The sequence below is a fragment of the Pleurodeles waltl genome, chromosome 3_1, assembly GCF_031143425.1.
Source record: "Pleurodeles waltl isolate 20211129_DDA chromosome 3_1, aPleWal1.hap1.20221129, whole genome shotgun sequence".
In the NCBI taxonomy this organism is placed as follows: Eukaryota; Metazoa; Chordata; class Amphibia; order Caudata; family Salamandridae; genus Pleurodeles; species Pleurodeles waltl.
Window position 1 is genome coordinate 515681811 of NC_090440.1, and position 19719 is coordinate 515701529.

General features: G+C 39.0%; 1 protein-coding gene across 1 annotated transcript in view; it reads left to right on the forward strand.

Moving 5' to 3' along the window:
- Positions 1-19719, forward strand: part of LRRC28 (leucine rich repeat containing 28) — a 280795-nt gene that overhangs the window by 10520 nt on the left and 250556 nt on the right. Inside the window, exons 2-3 of the mRNA XM_069222770.1 lie at positions 12271-12505; positions 14023-14063. Of these exons, the coding sequence (XP_069078871.1) occupies positions 12338-12505; positions 14023-14063 (209 nt within the window). The 5' untranslated portion in view covers positions 12271-12337. The remainder of the gene's footprint in view (positions 1-12270; positions 12506-14022; positions 14064-19719) is intronic.

Genomic DNA, 19719 nt, shown 5'->3' on the forward strand with positions numbered 1-19719 from the left:
CCCAAATACAGTAGATGTGCAAGTAATAGTGAACATTCATCCTTTAGACCCAGTAAAACATTTAGTTCATGCCTGGTCATTCGAACAGCTTTTAATCTCACAGTGGTTTTTGCTTAATCATATGCTTTATGTGCATTTTTCAGGAGAATATCCAATAAAACGTTTTTGTTTATATTCATTTATTGAAATTAGGTTTCAATAATACAAAAACTTTAAAAAAAACAAAAAATGCATATCTGATGCGACAAACCTTTCGACCATTAACCCATTGTGAACTTCAGGATTAATTTCCTTTCTGCATAATGCACCAGGCATGCTGAAGCGGGAAATATTGACACTTTCAAGATTACCGGCTCAATATCCCCATACTACTCACTGATGTGGAGTCTGACTGCTTAATATGAAGTTTTGCCAAGCTCAGTTATAAATCGCTTAGGGACCGGTTTGCAGTACTGCATGTTTAGTTTAAAGCATAAACTGTCAACTGATGGCATCAAGGAGCTAGGATGTCACATATAGAGGGGAATACTTAAGAACCAGGCCAAGAGAATTAATGGAAAAGATGAGTTTCCCAAAAATTGGACATCTATACAGGGTGGCCCAGACAGTGGTGTAACAAAACTTCAGGGATGTCCCATGCAAGAAATGTGGAGGTGGACCCCACCAAAACCCATACCCTCACAGCCACCAACCACCCTGTAGAGGTACTCTACCTCTTCTGTCTCCATCCACATGACAGTAGGAGTTTCTGTGATGCATTGATCGCCAACGAGAAAACAGTTATCTATGTGGTATTAGCATGCTCTACATACAGGAACACGAAAGCAGATGTGTGTTCATATGTTGTAATTATTATTGTTATTTAGAAATGTAACTTTTTGATGATGACTCTATGTGCCCTTCAATGACACTTTTATAATGGCTTATGTTTGTAAGGGATGTGCAGATGCAAATGGAATCCATCCACCAAGTAGTTAGACACAAATCATTTGTACTTTGCCGGAGTGAGTTGATCTGCCAGACTGGCAGTTCTGCTTCCCATTAAAGCCTTCAACTTAGTGCCCTGGTGTAGCACCTGGTAATTCCACCCCTGAGCAGTACTGGTAATTCCGGATGCAAGTGTTAGTGGGTGATAAATGTTGGGCCCTTGTCCACTGGCAGACAATATAGATGGTGGTCTGTCCACCACTGTTCCCCCACAGTTAGTACATTAGGAGGTGTGCCCTAAAGAACTATGAAATTCTGAAACTAATACTAGATAAGCTTTAGTTAGATCAGAGAAGAGAAGGAGGTCAAAGCCATCATAAAGATTATGGCATGGGAAAAATATATGTACGCTAAGATGTACAATTCAGTAAAGATGCCTAATCAAGGTAGTAAACAAAAAAACTTTAGTCGTTCTACCTGATACAAAATCAATAAGTAGTGAAAATAGTACAGAAACAGAGTCCACAAATAAAGCAAGTACATTAAATAGATAAGTGCATTTCTTAGACAAAGTTATGAGAATGGCTGGTACAACGGAATTCAAATGCAAGAGAAGTGGAGAATGGGAGCAGAATGAAACAAAAAGTAAATTAGGAAGAACCGGCGGAAGTTGTAAAGAAATGGTAACAAGCTCAAGCAAGGGCAGAGAAGAGACCAGGTTAATGCAACTTTGATTGCACTTCATTAAACTGATTAAAAGAAGAGTTGGAATTTAACCTTTTTGGTGCCCCTTGCCTTCTTCTTTGGAGCCTTTAATGAGATACAATGCCAAGGAGGGCTAAATGTAACCTCCCTGTTTACATTGATCCCTTGTGGCCCTAGCTGCACACAAGGGTGGAAGAGTGCTGTCCAACCAATAAGCCAAATGTTGGTTCATAATTTTCGCGAAAACATAAAAAGTGAGAACTGGAGCTGTAGATTTACAAATCAGTAGGTTTCATGCCATTTTTCTTAAAAAAAATAAAATAAAAAAAAGAGTAGGCACTCCCTAATTATATTCTGTTGGACTGCCCACGAGGCAAACGAAGAGTTAATGAATCAAACAGAGTTGTGGTGATGCCGGGTGGCAGGGCTTGTGTGGTGGGTGTAGGGGCAAGGGTTATCTGACGATTCAGACTTGAGACTGTCCAGGCCTGAACTGAGTTTAGCCAGGGGCATCAAAAGATGAGAAGTAAAGCACAATCACAGCTGGAGGGAGACTGTATTCTAAATATTTTTATATATCTGTTTTTATACTTGTGATTACTAGGCATGAATTGTTATATGGAGTGTCTAGAGCATTCAGCATTCAGCACACATACATTGTTTCATTCCGGCTTGTTTCATTTCTGGCACAGTGGACCATACAGAAGTTTGGTAAGTTTGAATGTATTTTATGGGAGTCAGGTTGGAGTACATTCTGAACATGGTGCTTCTAAAATACAATTGCTGGTTTTATTTTCTTCTTCTTAGTAGTCCTTTTTTATTTAAGGAGATGCTGATAGTAATGTGTTGATGGATTGGTATTTGATAAGGTTCCTATCATTCCCTATCTCTTCTTTGTATTTCTTCGAGTCTCTCTAAATAAAAACATAAACATTGCAGAAATATACTTGATTACATACTATATTGCGGTGATACAGTTGTGAGCTGCCATATTTATTTTTGTTGTTGCAATGTCTTGTCCTCTTGCTGGCTCTTCTGATTACAGAGAAATAGTGCTACCTGCCTCGACTTCCCTATCTGACATAAGACAATTTTCACAAAAGGTTTCTTGTTTTTCGCCTAAGTAGCAGTTGAACCACTGGAATTATGTCTATTAAAATGGCAAAAATTATGTTAGTAAGAATATTAATATTGCCTTTGCTGAGTTTTATGTTCTGTTAAAGTAGGAGAAATTTGCATCCTGTAACAAATGATTTACAAATTATTTGGTGTTGTCAGTCTGCCAGTAATTGAAGTAGAAGGAACTCCCTTGTGGGATATGAAAATAACAGCGGAAATGTGGGACACAAGTGAAAAAGTGAAATGTAAATAAGCCTTTCGGCTGGACTGAATTCTAGCAGACATTTTCTGCAGTTCCTCCTCTTTTCTCAATTCCTTATTCAACACATGCATCAATGACCCCAGACTGCTGCCCTCTAAGCAAGAACCACTGATTACTACGATTTTGTGAACTGTATCAATATCCAAATGTGAAAATTTCCTTCTAATTTCCTTGTTGCATGTTATAGAAATCTAGCCCTAATTATGTCCAACAGATTCACTGACATTGTTAAACATTCATTTTGGCCATGTTGTTTTATGAAAGAGCAACAGGTCAGTAGTTAATTTAGGACATTTGTTACAGAAAAATAGTTTGGTCCCAATAGCGTAATCCACCTTTCGAGCTACTTTGAGTTTACCTTTGGTAATACTTTTCAGGCACTAGGCAAATATGCCAACATTTCCTCTTCAAGATCCCAGTTGGGGGAGAGGGGAAGACTTTAAGGCACTTTTGTGTTTACTACAAACTGCTCACAAGCTGTCATTTGGAAAATGTTGGTAATTGGGTAGGGCTAATTAGTTATTTTGGAAAGCTGTTCAGTCAAACAAAATAATCTGGAGCAAGTCTGAAGTTTTCCCTGTTCCATATTATTGTTACCCATTGCACTCAAAAGACAAGAAATTACATTTACCCGGGGAAGGGTTTAACTTTTGGGGTATTTTCCTGCAATAGAATCTGCAATATATACTTATGAAAAATAAATGTGTATTTTACCAGAGCTACTGTATGTTTTGCAAAATCTCCAACTCTAATTATCTCCAACATTTCTTTACAAAATGTGTTAAATTTGTGTGAGAGTTTACATGAAGGAAACCAAAACATCTAAAGTACAACAGGGAATCTTAAACAGAGGGAGCATTTATATAAGGCTGCATTTTCCTCCATGGCTACAAAGCTTTCCTAATTAAAAGTTCATACTTGGGTTTTGAAGAAGACAAAACTACTAAATTGATGGTATGTTGGAGAGACTTCTGTAAAGTATTTTCAGTTAATTTATCTACTCAGCATTAATAGTTTACAGCTTCATTCCAACATTTTGCCACCTGTCAAATGTACAGACACATCCAAATGCCACAGTAATGATACATCATTTTAGATGGATGCCAAGTTTTTCTGTGGTACAACTCTATGTTGAAAATTTATTATAAATGTGTTTTTGAAGAACTTGGTTATCTGCTGCCATTTTGAAATTCAGAATGTACGACTGCTAAAATTCTATGGCCTTCTTTGAGTTCCTGAAATTTAAGAATAGGATAAACAAGGTATGTCGAAGATGTGTATCTCTACCAAAGATTTCATCTCAATCAAAGACTATTTCCTCTAATGGCCTACTTCTGGAACCTGCTTACTTCCATTGAATTGAGAACAATTGATTTGCATATGGGTCAATGATTACTTTCTATTTACAAGGAGAATTTGACTAGACACTGGGTCAAGCATTTCTTGAAAAGGTTTTTAGAGCCTGGACAAATAATGTGGATCCTGATTTCAGTTTTTGCATACCATTAATTTGCAATGCCATTGGCATTGCTAGATGTCACCTCACTGTTAAATGTGCCAATAAAAAGCTTATCTTTTGTTTTATTCCCGGAATCCATAATGAATGGAGAAAAGGAGTTCGGCCACTTTTGATCTTTGCCGGGCTGTGTCCTTGAGCAAGGATGCTTGGGTCATATGATGTGGTGGTGCGTATCATGGGAGTCTGACCCAGGTCTACAAGGTTTAGCTTTCCTACACATGGGTGCTTGGCTGAGTTCAGTGTGCCTTCACTTGAGCAGGGGAGTCCAGGTAATTGTAGCCCCACAAAACCCCACTGACCATACCTGCTGGTGTGGTGTCCCAGCGTTTTGGGTTACTAACAGTCCTGTAATGAGTTCAGGGATACAGTGGCAATTCATACCCAATTTCGTTCTTTAGAATAGCACACTCAAGAACTAAGAAAATAGACTATACATATTTAAAAGTGTTTTATTTCAACAGTGTCGTCCTGTTGCTTAGTACATGAGTAATAACCACACAGAAAATAATTAAAACAGTACATATACATATTGCCAGCAATGAAAATAAAATGAAGAGTTCTAACAAAATTAGAATGTTTATGGCAGCATAACCCCCTAAAGACTACTTCTATGCACTACACTTAGAGAGTATGGCAAAGTTGCCTCTGAGTTTCTTGGGGCCCAGCGCACTGCAAGCTTGTTGACACTGGATAAGCTGTGGTTATCAGGTTTCAGCCAGGAGAGAGTGGTCCCTAGGAAGGAAAGCATACAATCAGCTGGACTCTGCTCCCCTCAGCTCTATGGATGCTGTAGCATTCTGGCAGGACCTCTTGTGATAACCTTCTACTAATCTGAAACATAACCAGGCTGAACTAGCCTGATGAAAATACATCAGCTTGGACTCCATGTTTATTTTAGACTTTTACTGTCAGACCTTGAGACATAGATATCACTTGGCTAGTAGTAGATGTGTGTTGCCATATGTGTTAGCAAAGTCATTGGTTAGATGAATTATCACAAGTTATGCGAAAGATAATCCTGAATGTAGACCAAAGGCACACAGACTAACTTAACATGCTCAAAAACGGAGTTTGGCTTATGGAGTTTTGCGACATCCTTAGCTTGTATGTCTGAGATACATATGGATGATTTTATTTTAAGGATTTGTCTAAATTAAAATATGTGATACATGCTGTAAGAATTATCAGTTGGAGTCTGTTGAGTTGGTACCAAGGGAGGTAGATGATATAGTGAATTGCAGTAATCCTGTCAGATTCAATTATTTGCTTGAGAATAAGGTATAAGAAGAAGAAAGATTTCTCTAAGAATATTTCAATGAAAAGGGGGGAGGGTATTGTTACAGATCTTGAATGAGCAGTTCAGGTTACCTTTAAACAGGAACCCCAGATTATGAACTGTAGAAACCAGTGTAGGCCATTTGCCTAATAGCAGATGTCACCACTTTTGGTACTATATGGAAAGATGGCCAACGACTACTAAAATCTGTTCAGTTGTACAAATGTGAGGTTCATCCTAGTTGCTATAGCTGTCAGGCCCTCACAAAAGGTTGATTGGGCTTTAGAGACCCGACCAGCCAACCTAAGACTAATTTGAGGTTTGTTTGCAGAACCCATATGCTACAGCTTAAGTGATCAAATAAGATTAGCAAGGAAGGGACGGGTGACATAGACTTTAAACAAGGGATTTGGAAAGTTACAGGAAATTTCAGAAAACCTAATTGTCCTGCCAAAAAAAAATCCACTTGTCCTTTTTATTGCCATGCAGTGACGTGAAACAATTCGATCTCTAACAACAGCCTCTCTGATTATATCATGGCTCAAATTATATTATGTTACCACATTTGCACAAATCTAAATACAGGGATGGAATTCAGCTGGAAGTAGTACTTCTAGGGTTGGAATGTCATCTGAGTCTGAGCATACTGACAAACTAACCTGTTTAAGTGTATTAGCAAACTCTTCTCCAATTTAGACCTACCCTGGAAAAGATTGGAAATTGAGCAGAAGTAAAATGTTTTCCAGAATTTGAAAAGAAGGGTATGTAGGGAAAGGCAATTTTCTTAGTAGCAGATTTTCACATAAGCTTGTATACATATGAATATGGATTTCGCAGAAGTTTACTAATAGTATGGTTTGTAGTCTTACGTCTGTAAATTGATGCCTCAGGAAAATGTTTTTTGTTCAAATTGCACAATAATGTAGGAAAAGTTTTTTTAGCTTGCATTTTATTTTCAAAGCAAACCATCACCAATCTTGCTTTAATGCTAATGCGTGTTTTTCTGTGAAATCAGGGAGCAGTCTTGAAGCATGGAGTCTGGTCTTTGCCTGGCTTGGAGTCTTTGAATATTGCAAACATGTGGATTTCTTTATATACCGAACCTCTTGTCAATAAAGAAGGCTAAACTTACAGTTCACTGCATTTTCTTAGAACGCTCAACCTAAAACTAAAGGCTTTACAATAGTGAATTATTATTATATATATATATATATTTAATAATATGTTTTATACATATGGCTAAAAATCCTGACTTGCAGATAGTCTTCCTCACAGATCCGTACTGTGCTGCTTTACATTGACATTCAAAGAGATTGAGCTGCAGGGAGTTGGCCTACTTGTCTATTGAAATTAATAAACATGAAAACTTGTTGTCCTTGAGCCCCAGCAATATATCCTTGACATAGAGCAATGTGAATTCCATGCCCCCTATTAGTCAGTGTGTAGCTGAATTGTGAACCCTGAGGGACACCACAGGATGAAAACGTAAAAGTTGATTGATAAGTGGAGCTGGTTGCCACCTGGGCATATTCTTGTGTAAATAAGAAGAGCCATCCAGATGCTTTGTCTCTACATGTGCCTCTCACACTCTAGATGCAAATGCCCCAGAGACACAGCATCAAAGGCAGCCAACATATCCAACGGGATGAAGGTGGCTATGCCACCCCTTGAAGAACAGTCTGTAGCTCATCATTAACCATAAGCGGAGCAACCTACATGCCATGATAAGCATGAAATCCAGCCTGAATCCATGCAATGGTGCAATTACTGCTAATTAATGGAGTAAATTCTGTAGAGAAATAGAGCATACATTGTAAGGTGTAGCATGATTAGATACAGATTTTTTTTTAAATGGTAAGCACCAAAGATGTATTAATGAGTGTGGTCAGACTGGGGAAATAGCTTTATAGCTCCTGTGGTAAATACATACACTATTCCATTGAAACCTCAGTTTTGTACACAAAACTGTAGCCTTAGTCTGACTAATAGTGAAAGGGGTGAATTCAGGAAGAGATTATCCACTAGCTGTAATCATGAATTACTTAGGCATCGAGAGTGAGTGAGAGTGCTTTTGAATCAAAGGAAACTAGAATATTTTGCATTTTTAATGCAAAGTAGGAGGCTAAATATTCAAAATGCTATAGAAAAGGTGCTATAATAAATAGCAGTAGGAGGGCTTGAAGATTTATTTGGTAGTTACCGGCTTACTCAATGTGAGAACTATTAAAGGAGGTATCGAAGCCTCTTACCACTCACTATTCCAACGTGTTCCTCTCTGCTTCCTAATGCTTTCCCTTGATACCCAACTTCAATCAACTATTTATTCCATCTAGTCCAATACCTTGTCTCCTTGGCCCCATAACTGTACTTCCACTAACACACCAATTATCCGCTATCTTGTCCGCATTCTCCCTCAAAACTTTGCACTTCTATTACTGTACCCTAAAACTACCCCTCCCCACCACATTACACAATAGCACAACACATCACACAATAGTACAGTGTACATTCCATACCATGTAAACCCAATGCATACGCTGTCTTATACTTCCATACCAGTGTGATACATACCTCATCACCCAGACACCACTCTGCTCCAATATTTCCCTATAAACCACTACTCCTAGAAACCCTAGCTTCCCTTATCTATCTAGTAGCCGCAAACACGTCTCCCACTCCTCACAGCTAACCATAACCCCATACTATACAAACATAACCCCTTACCTTTCACTTCAGTGTTCAGTTTACCCATTGTGTACTCCAATGCAGTAAACATAAATCAAATAATGACAACATCACATTCTGTTGTTGGGGTCCGTCCCAACAACCAAAAAATGGAATCCTTCCAAAAAAAAAAAAAAAGTCTTTCGCTTCTTTCACAAGCCCAGGTAAACACCTACAAAAAGACCAAATCACAATACCGCTAGGGCGTCAGCACAACCAACATTGATGCTGCAGCCTTTTACTAACCTTCAATCTGTACAGCTCCAGCATTTGGTATGTACCTTCTCATCTCTGCAGGTTTTGGTTAGACCTCTGGAAAACCACCCATTTGTAGGACTGTGCATTTGTCTTTTGAATAACACTTCCAGAGTCAAGACTTTCTAACTCACACTAAGTATCAGTCTTAAAAGTCTACACATCCTATGTAGGATTTAGGGGGCCCCCTTTGAGATTTGGACATTTTGGTAAAAGGAGCTATAATCTGAGGAAAAGTTATAGGATCCACAATACAGTAGGGCCTCAAGTGATAGCCTACAAGTTACCTATCAACGTAGCACAAGTAACTCAGGACCTTTCCATCACTAGGATGATTAGACACACCATAGTACACATATTCTCTCATACCTGCTAGTTGCAAGCGGTCCCTATGGATGTTGAGTTTGAATCTAGTGAAGAGGAGCAGGCATGGTTTAGCTGGAGGGCCATAAAATTTGAACCCCCACTGCGAACTGCCACCTTCTACACGCAGCCAGGTTAGCTTACAAGGTTGCCAAATACCCGGGTGATCTGGAAATTAACTGATTTAATAACACCCTCTGCCTGTCACTCTGTAATATATTGTGGCCGAGTGTCTTCATAAACTTCTCAAGCAAATCGGTAAATAAGAGATTCAACCACTCCTTCTGCTCGTACTTGTGGTTTAGAAGCTGAGCATCGATGAACGATGCACAAGTCAGACAGTGACTGGCTAGAGCAGTGCATTATCAATGGATCTATCAAGAAACAAGAGAGTGGCGTAACAACCATATCTGAAGTGATCAGCATAGCTTTACAGCATTAAATGAGGTACAGCAGAGAAGCAATATAAACAATACCAGTCAGACAGCCACTTTTCTACATGACCTAATGGAGCAGATGAAAGTGAGGAGTGAAACTGTAGATCTGTTTAATTAAATGGATCTAGAGCCATTTGTTGTACCTCATGCAATAACTGAACTAAGCAGGACTGTGTTTTGAGTTCTTCTCAGCATTGGCCTGCATCTCTTGTGGTTATAGTAGTAACACCAGATAGCAACAAATGTTATTTGCACAAGGAGCCACAAATATTTAGTTTACAAAATGCAAAGAATAAATGCTCCCCATTCATTTTTACCAGTTCCAGGTAATATTGTTGTGCTATGGAAACAATGGCTTAAAGGCTTTGAGGGATATTTGATACCAGTTGATGGAGAAAAAAAATTAACAGTGAATTGCACTTATGTCTTGTTGTACAGTTGTTTTGACACTGAATGTCAAAGATTTGTTGATAATCTTCCAAAAATTTAATCTGGCAATGCATGCTTTCATTCTTGGGATGAATTTTCAGAAGCAGTGGTTAGACTTGGGAAACATTTATCACATGAACAAGTGTTGTTGAACGACATCGCTTCTCTACTAGAAGACAAATGGTATGTGCGTATACTGACTAATATGTAACCAAATTACAAATTCCGGCAGCATCTTGCAGTTTTAATGGGCCTGTTGATCAATAATTATGTGTTCAAATTGTTGTGGGGTATTTTGATAGAAATACACAAGCAACTACTGTGCAGCAGGGATCCTACCTTGGAGGGAGCAATCTCTATAACAAAAGGAATAGAGGGATCAGAAAAAGCTACAAGAGAACTTCACCTAATGTTAAGCCGTTCTTTGGTTTATGCGCACATTACCTACAATTTGTAGGTAGATTTGCTATGGTCACAAAACCTTTGAAGCGACTTTAATGTAAAGTGGTATTTTTTCTTTGGTCAGAGAGAGAAGATCAATTCTTCAGCTGCCACTGCCTAAAGATGTCTTTGTAATGCAGAACATTTCAATAGTTCACCATTGAAAGAAAAGCCTCAGCGTTTGTGGGCAGTGAAGCATTTTGGAAATTATTTTTAGGGCAGAATGTTGCTCTTTATTCAGATCACAAACATCTTCACTATCTTTTAGGAGAAAAGGATTGGGCAAAGTGTGTCCTCATCTAATAAGGCTTTTAGCTCGATTTCAAAAGCTTATCTTTTAAGTGCAACACGTTTCTGTCAAAAATAATGTGAGAGCAGTTTTATTTTTGCTAAGATTCCGTTTGGATCACTCAGGTATAGTTAATGAAGAAGATGATGTAGAATTTGTTGTTGATCTGGTAGATGGAGCTATGCATACCAATGGTGTTATGTTGTTTTATTATAAGAATGGAATTCACATTGTAACAGAACAGGTGAAGTCTATTGAGAAGTTCCAAGTAAATTGAGAGGTACAAAAAGGGACACCGTGTAAGTCAGCATACATTTATATTAGGAAATAGTGTCAAGATCCAAAAACTGTATAGTGTTGGTAAAACCTAATCAAAGCTTTTCGATGCTACTTGGATTATTCATGTGAGTAAAGGTTCATTTAAAGTGCAGAATTGTTCATTATGCAGTAGGAGGAGTGTGGCAAAATACAATGAGAGGAGAATGGTGAGAATGACAAATGAGGGCGTAATATTAGAAGATGATAAAGGGTTTGATAATAGGTCTTCCTTTATTTTCAGTCAGTGGTTATGTGAGAATGTCTGTAGATATATATGTCTAGTAACATTTGCATGGAAAACAGAAATGTGGACAGTTTTGCATAAGTTGTAAAGGACAAGTCCTGTAGACTAGCACTTAACAAAGAACATTTTATTTTCAATGCCTTTTATTGATATTTGCTATAATGAAAACATGCTACCAATTGCAACAGCTACCAAAGAATTGCTTGGGGTGCTCATATTTCATATCACCATGATCTCACAGGGACAGCAAGTTGTTATACAAGACACAAGAAACCTCCTGAATGTTTGAAGGGTTTTGTATGTTTTTAGTTTTGTTTTAATTGTTTAGTTTTAGTCTGTTAATTTCTTTTAAGAATTGAGATGCATTTCCACCCTACAACTGTGTTATTAAGATTAGGTGGGTTTGCTTTGCACTAATTCTGTTTCCTGTAAAGGGAAGGGAAATATATCATGATTTTGTAATGGACTAACATGCATATATCTATTTACTTGACACATAATAGAATCTGGGATTTTGTCACGCTGAGTACCTGGCTGCTGTAGCGGACAGCAACAGTTAAGAGCAGACGACAATCTCAGCAGGGCAGGGCTGCCAGTTGGTGTTACTTTGTGATACGTATAACTTTTAAAACTAATATACTCCTTTTAAACGTACTCATGAATGCCCAGTCATAACGCCTGGTTACCTGAGATTGGGCCCTCTGCATGGAATCACAAAAACTGAAGCACACAGTTCCTGTCAGCTACACCCGGAACGATATTAGCAGACGAGCAGAAATAATCACCCTTACCGTACATCTTCTCCATCCAGTTCATGGAACAAGGGTTAGATCCGCCTTCACAACCTGTGGCCCATGTTACTTTTTATTGCCCTGAGATGGGCTGACTGTATGCTGTAAAGCTTTACTAAAGATACTATGGAGAGGCATGCTATCTAACATTGTCATGTCCTCTTTCTCCAGCTGGGTCTGTCGGTTGACCAGTGGTACAAAGCAGTTCTGCAGAGAGGCAGATGGGACTATCTCAGTCATGGCATCTGACCTTTGCCAGGCTATCTTGGTGGCGAAGCTGGAAAAACACAAGAACCTCTTCTTGAACTACAGGAACCTCAACCATTTTCCTCTGGAGCTGTTGAAAGATGAAGGGTTGCAGTACTTGGAACGGCTTTATATGAAAAGGAATTCATTAACATCGCTGGTAAGCAATGTCCTGCCTTGCAAATGGCTAGTAACTCCTGTGCTTTTCTTTTATGAGACTTCTTAGCCTTACGCAGGTCCTTAGCAAGCATACAGTGCCAAGTGGGGTAAGCACATTGGTGACCAGCACTGGTAAAAACCCTGGCAAATTTAAATTGTACACCTGTGGATGGGTTGGAAGGCACAAAGAATAATGCTCTGCCGTGTGATTCAGTTTGCAAAATATTCCTATATATATTGGGGATTTTTAAAGCTCATTTCGACCAGAGGTATCAAAGCGCTAATGGGGTAATCATGGACTGCTGCTACACGTGAAGATTATTGTGAAAATAACCACGCTTTGACTTGCTTGTGGAACGGCAGTAGAAGGGGGAATATTTCGGAGTTTGAAAGGGAGAGAATTCCATAATCTTGAGGCGGCTGTAGAGAAGGCTCTGTCCCCCCACTTTGCCTTTTTTGTCCGGTAGGGATGTGCCAGCGGAAGATCGGCTGATCTTTAGAGGAGACAAGGAGTATACCACTTAATAGCCGATTGTAAGTATAGAGAGACTTGTGAGTGGAGGGCCTTATGAGCCATACATAGTGCCTTGAAAATGATACGCTTCCTAATCGGTTGCCAGTGAAGCTCCTTCAAACCCCCTTTGGCCGATGAAAACTTGGTTAACCTCAGAACCAACCGAGCCCTCTGATTCCTGCCAGTGCCACTGAAATACCTGAGCATGTACTCTGTGAGCCATTTTTGCTTGTTCCATAAGAAGCAAGCAGAGCAGTTTATGTACTGTCGCAGCCATTAAACATTTATTTTATGTCACAGTCCATTGGTAGTAAGGAGGCAGTGCATCCCTTCTCTAGTCCTACCACTGGTCTATGTCATAAGACATATTTGAATCATTGATCCTCATACATGCATCTACCCGGCTGGGTTCATTCTCTGTCCTAACTCAAAGCACAGGGGCCACACTGGAGCAGCCAACTATGTAACCGAGAACTGGATCACTGTAAGCTTAGCAGAGGGCAGCATCTGAGCTTCCGCTGATTGAACAGATGACTGACCTTTGTAATCCAGACGCCCGCTATGAAGTGCTGCCTCTAAGAGAGCAGACTGTTTCACCTTCAGTAGGAAAGTCAAATCTAGATGTATTAGTTTTCCATGTGCACACACCTTCAAAACAGAGAGCGTTCAAGGTCACTCTGCGTGTTTGTTTGGGTGTTGATAGAGTTGTGCTGTTCACAACTGTTCATTCTTTCATCTTCGAATGCTGATTTATTCCGAAAATTGGAAGAAGTGGGATCCAAGTGCACTATTACAACAAAGATGCCAAAAAAGCGTAGTGTGTCTGAACTCTAATAAACCTTTATAGCGCACGTCAAGTTTATTTCAAAACTTCTAAAACTTTGAAGAGCGACTTTAAAGTTAACATATGGCATGTTGTCCTGGTATTGCTTTGAGAATTGGTGATTAATGTGTTCTTACAGTTGGTGAAAAATAACAGTAATCATGACAGCTTTTTTTTTCAGCCCGAAAACCTTGCACAGAAGCTCCCAAACCTGGTTGAATTGTAAGTGATAATTAATTCTTCACACCTTTTTAATTCTGCTGTCGTATTCAGATGTACCTTCAGTGACTTAATTTAGCTAGAACATCAAGCATGTGTTCATAATGAGGATATAATATGGAAATTATAATTTGCAAAGTTTCTTTAGTTTAGAAGAGGATTCAAGATAGAAACACCCCGGCTTCGAAGATTGCTCGGATCTTTCAAATGAAGTAAACACATGGGCGAATTTCACACTGCCCTAGTTTTCAACAACCAATGCCTTACCTTTAACTTATAGATAGGACGTGTTTTCACAACTTAGAATTCTGAAGTTGAACATATTGGCACATAACATTCTGACGTTTGTAGGTGCTCAATAGGACAGCCAAGAAGACGCACCCTTGTGTCCAATGTAGAGCGACAGGAGCCCTAAAAATACTAAATCATTCATAAAAAGTCTCCCAAACAAGTGCTACTGTGCATTTGCAAGCCCTCCCTAGCATGAGTTTCTTCACTGGGCGATATTATACTCTGGCTGCTATTTTCCATATTTCCTGCCAATAAATAGCATCTTTGGAACTTGCCTGTTCATTGGTTATTCACAGTTTAAGGCTAATTTTTTTTTTCCCGACTTGGTCTCAATACCCACATCTCCCCTGTCTTGAGAGCACTACACTGGTTACCCGTTGCCAGAAGATCCACCTTCAAGCTGCTTTGTATCACCCACAAAGCTATACATGGAACAGGACTACTCTTCATCAGAAACAAAATAACCAAATACATTCAACAAAGAAACCTTTGCTCAAGATTTGCACCCCGCATTAAAATACCACCATATAAGAAAAAGACGATAGGTGGTACATCCTTCTCTGCTCAAGCAGCCAAACTATGGAATTCATTACCTCTAAATATAAGATCCACTGATAACTATCTTGTCTTCAGAAGACTACTCAAGAGTCGGTTCTCTCCTTCATAACCCCCATATTCAAACAGCAATGGACTGCATAAGCCTATGTTGATAAATATTTATAATCTGATTGTGTATATTCTAGATATGTATAGATCTTCAAGAAATATGTATAGCTAATATTTCATAATAAGAAATTAATACACATACTCTTTAAGCCTGTTTAACAAATGTATATTTACTCATGCTAAAAAAAAATATATATATATATATATATATATATATATATATATATATATAGCAAAAAAGAAGAGAGAACTCTGGGTAGTTCCCAAGTTTAGGTGGAGAGCAGCTCTAGTAAGGAGCATCCTGCAACACCAGCGACACTCTAGATTTGCTCACCTCAAATGTCTGCTTATCTAGCAAGTTTTTAAGCATTGGATCAGCACAGTGCTATCCACGCCGAGCTAGATAGTGACAAAGTCTTTTGCCATTTGTACAGCAAAGTCTTTAAGCATAGGTTTGACACAGTGCCAACCTTGCGGAGCTGCAAAATGACAAAAGCCATTTACCTCTCCAGACACAGTATTACAGCTTTGGACTGGTAAAGTACCATCCAAGCCAACCTGGAATGAGTAAAAGCAACCCCTGACACGTGTTTCGCTCTCATTAGAGCTCATCAGAGAGGTTTAGCTTTGTCCAGACACAAGGGACCACCCAGTATAAGTCAAAACAAATCCCTTTCAGGGTTAGAGTGACGCATAAATTAGGCAAAAAAGAATAGAGAACTCTGGATAGTTCCCAAGTTTAGGTGGAGAGCAGCTCTAGTAAGGAGCACCCTGCAACACCAGCGACACTCTAGATTTGCTCACCTCAAATGTCTGTTTATCTAGCAAAGTTTTTAAGCATTGGATCAGCACAGTGCTATCCTCGCCGAGCTAGATAGTGACAAAGTCTTTTGCCATTTGTACAGCAAAGTATATATATGTGTGTGTGTGTGTGTGTGTGTGTGTATATATATATATATATACACACACACACACACATATATGTGCGCGTGCATGTGTGTATATATATGTGTGTGTGCATACATCTATATATGTATATTATTCTATGCTTAACATGTTCATAGGTCATTGCATAGCTCCTGGATAAGTTGTTATGTTAGATACTTATGAATCCCTGCTTCTTTTAATATCACAATGAGCATATGTTATCATAACTGTTTAACAGCAAGCATTTCACTATTGAAAATTGAGGAAAGATAAATGAATATTAGAAAAGTACTTATTAACTAACATCAAATTTTACAAATCTTGAAAGTCTGTGTTTATGCAAAACTACTTTACTTCTCATATTATTATACCCATTGTTATATTCCTTTCACATATATTCCCATACTATACATGTATGTATTTACATATTTATTTCTCTAGTCCTACTGTACTAGAGAAAAAATAAATTAAATTAAGTCTATAAATACAATTTAAAATATAAATAATGAAATTAAAAAAATATATAAATAAAAAATAAATGTGTAAAAAATAATGTAAATTGTACTCTCTTGTAAGCTTTACTCTGTCTCCCCATTGCCCTATAGCTCTATCAGTCTATCCTCCGTCCCCACTCATCCCAAACCCATTCTACTACTTTTGTCTCCAAAATAAACCTGCCTACTTTTCCCTCCTCTACCATATCTAGCTCTCCTCAAACCTCAGTTTACTACTATGATCTACCAAACAACCCTACTAAATTCCCCTCTGTTATCTCACCTTTGAATCATCCAAAAGCCCTCCTGCTGCTATGATCTCTCTAACCCCTTTCCATAGACTCTTCCCTCCTCCCATCTCTCCTTTACTCATCCCACGCCTCATCCTATTAGTGTAAACTACCAATTTAAACTTCTGGATTCTTCCCTCCTCTATCCCTCCATTACTCTAGTCAATCCAACTAACAAACTCACATATCCTCTGCTCAGATTAACTCCTACTAATACTGTACTCCTATTTCCCTACACTAATCCACCACTAATTCCTCTTGGATTTCGGAGTAGCATGCTACTTGCCGAAAAGCTCTTTGACGCCTCGGCAGGGGTAGTAAGCTATATAAATACAATTACAATACTAAGGTGTTGTACGCTATGTGATGCATTTGTGGTGGCCTCTCTTTTGTATTTTAATGTGTATGAAAATACTTTTTCAAAAGGTACACAGGAGGAGGAAGTAAAAAATGTTTTTTATTAGGGAAGATTTTATTTAAATAAATTCGAAATATTCAGCATTTTGTGTAAAAATTTGACAAATAGAAAAAGAGGTGATAGGGTGTAGGCAAGTTAAAGGGGCTAAACAGGGAACTGTAACTAAAGAAAAAAGCCCAAGAAGTGGCAAAACATGGTAAACAATGAGAAGTAGAAAAAAAAGGCAGTCGAAGTGATTAAATATGACGTACATCTGGGTTTTTTAGCACAAGAGTGCTTTTTTGAGTCTCCCCAGGCGTTGGGCAATAGACTGGTGAGTGATGACCTGTGTCTTCCTTGTGAGGGTGGGCGTTGTCTTTTCCAAATTGCTTCTTTTGAACTGCCTACAAGTGAAGGGCCATAAGCAGTAATTACATTGCGTCATTTCTTCAAATTGTTTTCATGAACTGCTTCAAGAATGGTCAGATCTGCCCCATCTGCCACTGTCACCTCCCTTCCTTCACCTTTCCAGTCTTAAGCATTCCCTTCCCCATGTCTGTCATTCACTTTACTGTATCGTATCCTTTCAGTAAGAACTACTATGTTGCTCTAAATTGTACTGTCGGAGCTGTACCGCTCATTGGAATGGATGAGGACACAGTACTGATGGAAAGGAGAACTGATGATCATAGTGACTTGGTTCAGTGGATTTTTTTTAAACTTTATATCTCTTACTGATTGTGACTGTGGTAGTCCCGAGGTTACTGGCAGAGAACATTGATGCTGAAAGTGCAGTTGCTGATCCAGTTACTGACACAAGGAAGAGATTGATGCATTGATGGCGATTAGTAAATGGGCAAAAGAAAGTTGGCACTGACTAATGAAATTGAAATTCATGAATCAAAACGACCATTAGGAGTGTCAAAAATATTATTAAATTTTACTTTAGTGTACCTTTATTGTTTTCAGTTCACCTTGTTTTTTTCTGGAATATAACTTGCCGAAACTGTTTCCCAACTAACGTTTCGCTATTTTTTGGTCTTTGTTTTCTGATGTCAGGATGCAGAGCAGATACTGTCTTATATTTGTACTGTGTCCGAATATAATTAAATCCCTTTATGCGACCGAAAATCACTAGTACTGGGTGCAGACTGCAAATGAATGATATACAAAGTTGTTTGTGTTCCCTGTTCAAATTAAAATGGTATTTCCATATTACACGTTTACCTAATCCCATTTCCGTGTTGGTTTTCCATCAGCGAAATAAGTTTTCAATCGGGTTTAGTGCTTTCGGGTTCTCTCTGGTTTTGTCAGTAGGCGTGATAGCCTCGGTACGTTAAAGAAATCACTGTTGGTCAAGCTATATATTGATAAAATAACAAAGTGGCTGGCGTTGTAATTTTGAATTTAAATTTATAAGTGTCAGGGTCAGTGATACTCCCAGCAAGCAGTATGCCGATCTGATCTGTAAACTGCCTTGTAGTTACCTAATTAATTAAGATTATTGGGGGTATTTATGTTTAGTAGGGGTGTAGTAACTGACAGGCACTGGGTATCCACTCTTGGTCAGTACCTAGGTACTGGATGCAGGCTGGTTGCAAGTTACTATTCTGATGACATTGATATTGATGGGAGACACTGGTACTCAGGCAGTTTATTATATTATAGTTAAATGAAGCAAGTCATGTCAGGTAAAACCTAACAATTTTTCTAAAATAGCAGTTTTTTACCCATGACAATTCTTGATGGGGCTGAACTATTTATATCCTCGCCCAATATTCTGATCCTAGTTGTCACAACAACACGGGCCCAAAAAACAGGAATATATTTTCTTCTTTGGCATGTTATGCTTTTTTGTTTATAGTGCAGCGTTCGCCAATTTCCTGATTTGTTGGTGCTTTAGATTCTCGTGGGCAGAGAGATGTATTCGGTGCAGTTACCTCCTTCCAGGAGAGGCTTCTCCCACACCACCCAGCCTCCCCAGCCGGTGCAGGCAGCTCGTCGCAGAGCTTGCATATGTAACTGCTGTATATGGCAACGAAATCTGAGGCACAGCTCACCAGTTCCAAGTGGGAAGCATGCGCCGCTGCTGGGGGTTCTGTACCTCTTCTCTTCTGCCGGTTCAGCCCCCATTGCGGATCCCCTTGTGGGTACAAGTGAGGGTTTCTTTCCTGATGTCCATGTGGCAGCCACTGTGTGCGAAGTGCCTCCTCTGTCCTCGTGTGTCACGCCTTATCTATGAGTCTGCGTAGAGTGGGGAATCCTCTTGTACTAAACACAGATCAATGCAGTTGCATTGCCATTGGCTACACACTGTGCGCTGGAAACGTCTTCTTACCCGTTATTCAATTTTGTCCTTAGTCTGTCCTTAAAAGTCCAAGCATTTTAAATGGACGATTAGAATTTAACAGCCGAGCTCATCTAGCTTTCTTCCAGCAAACAAACCGTACACGGTCGCCGTCACTATCTCTAACTTAGCCTTCTTGCTTCATGTGTTGCTCCGTTTCTACCCCAGCCTGTTCTGGCTTCTACAATCTCTGGATGAAGTAACTGTGATCAACATCTTAGAAGGCTCATTAAAAAGTGAGTGCAAA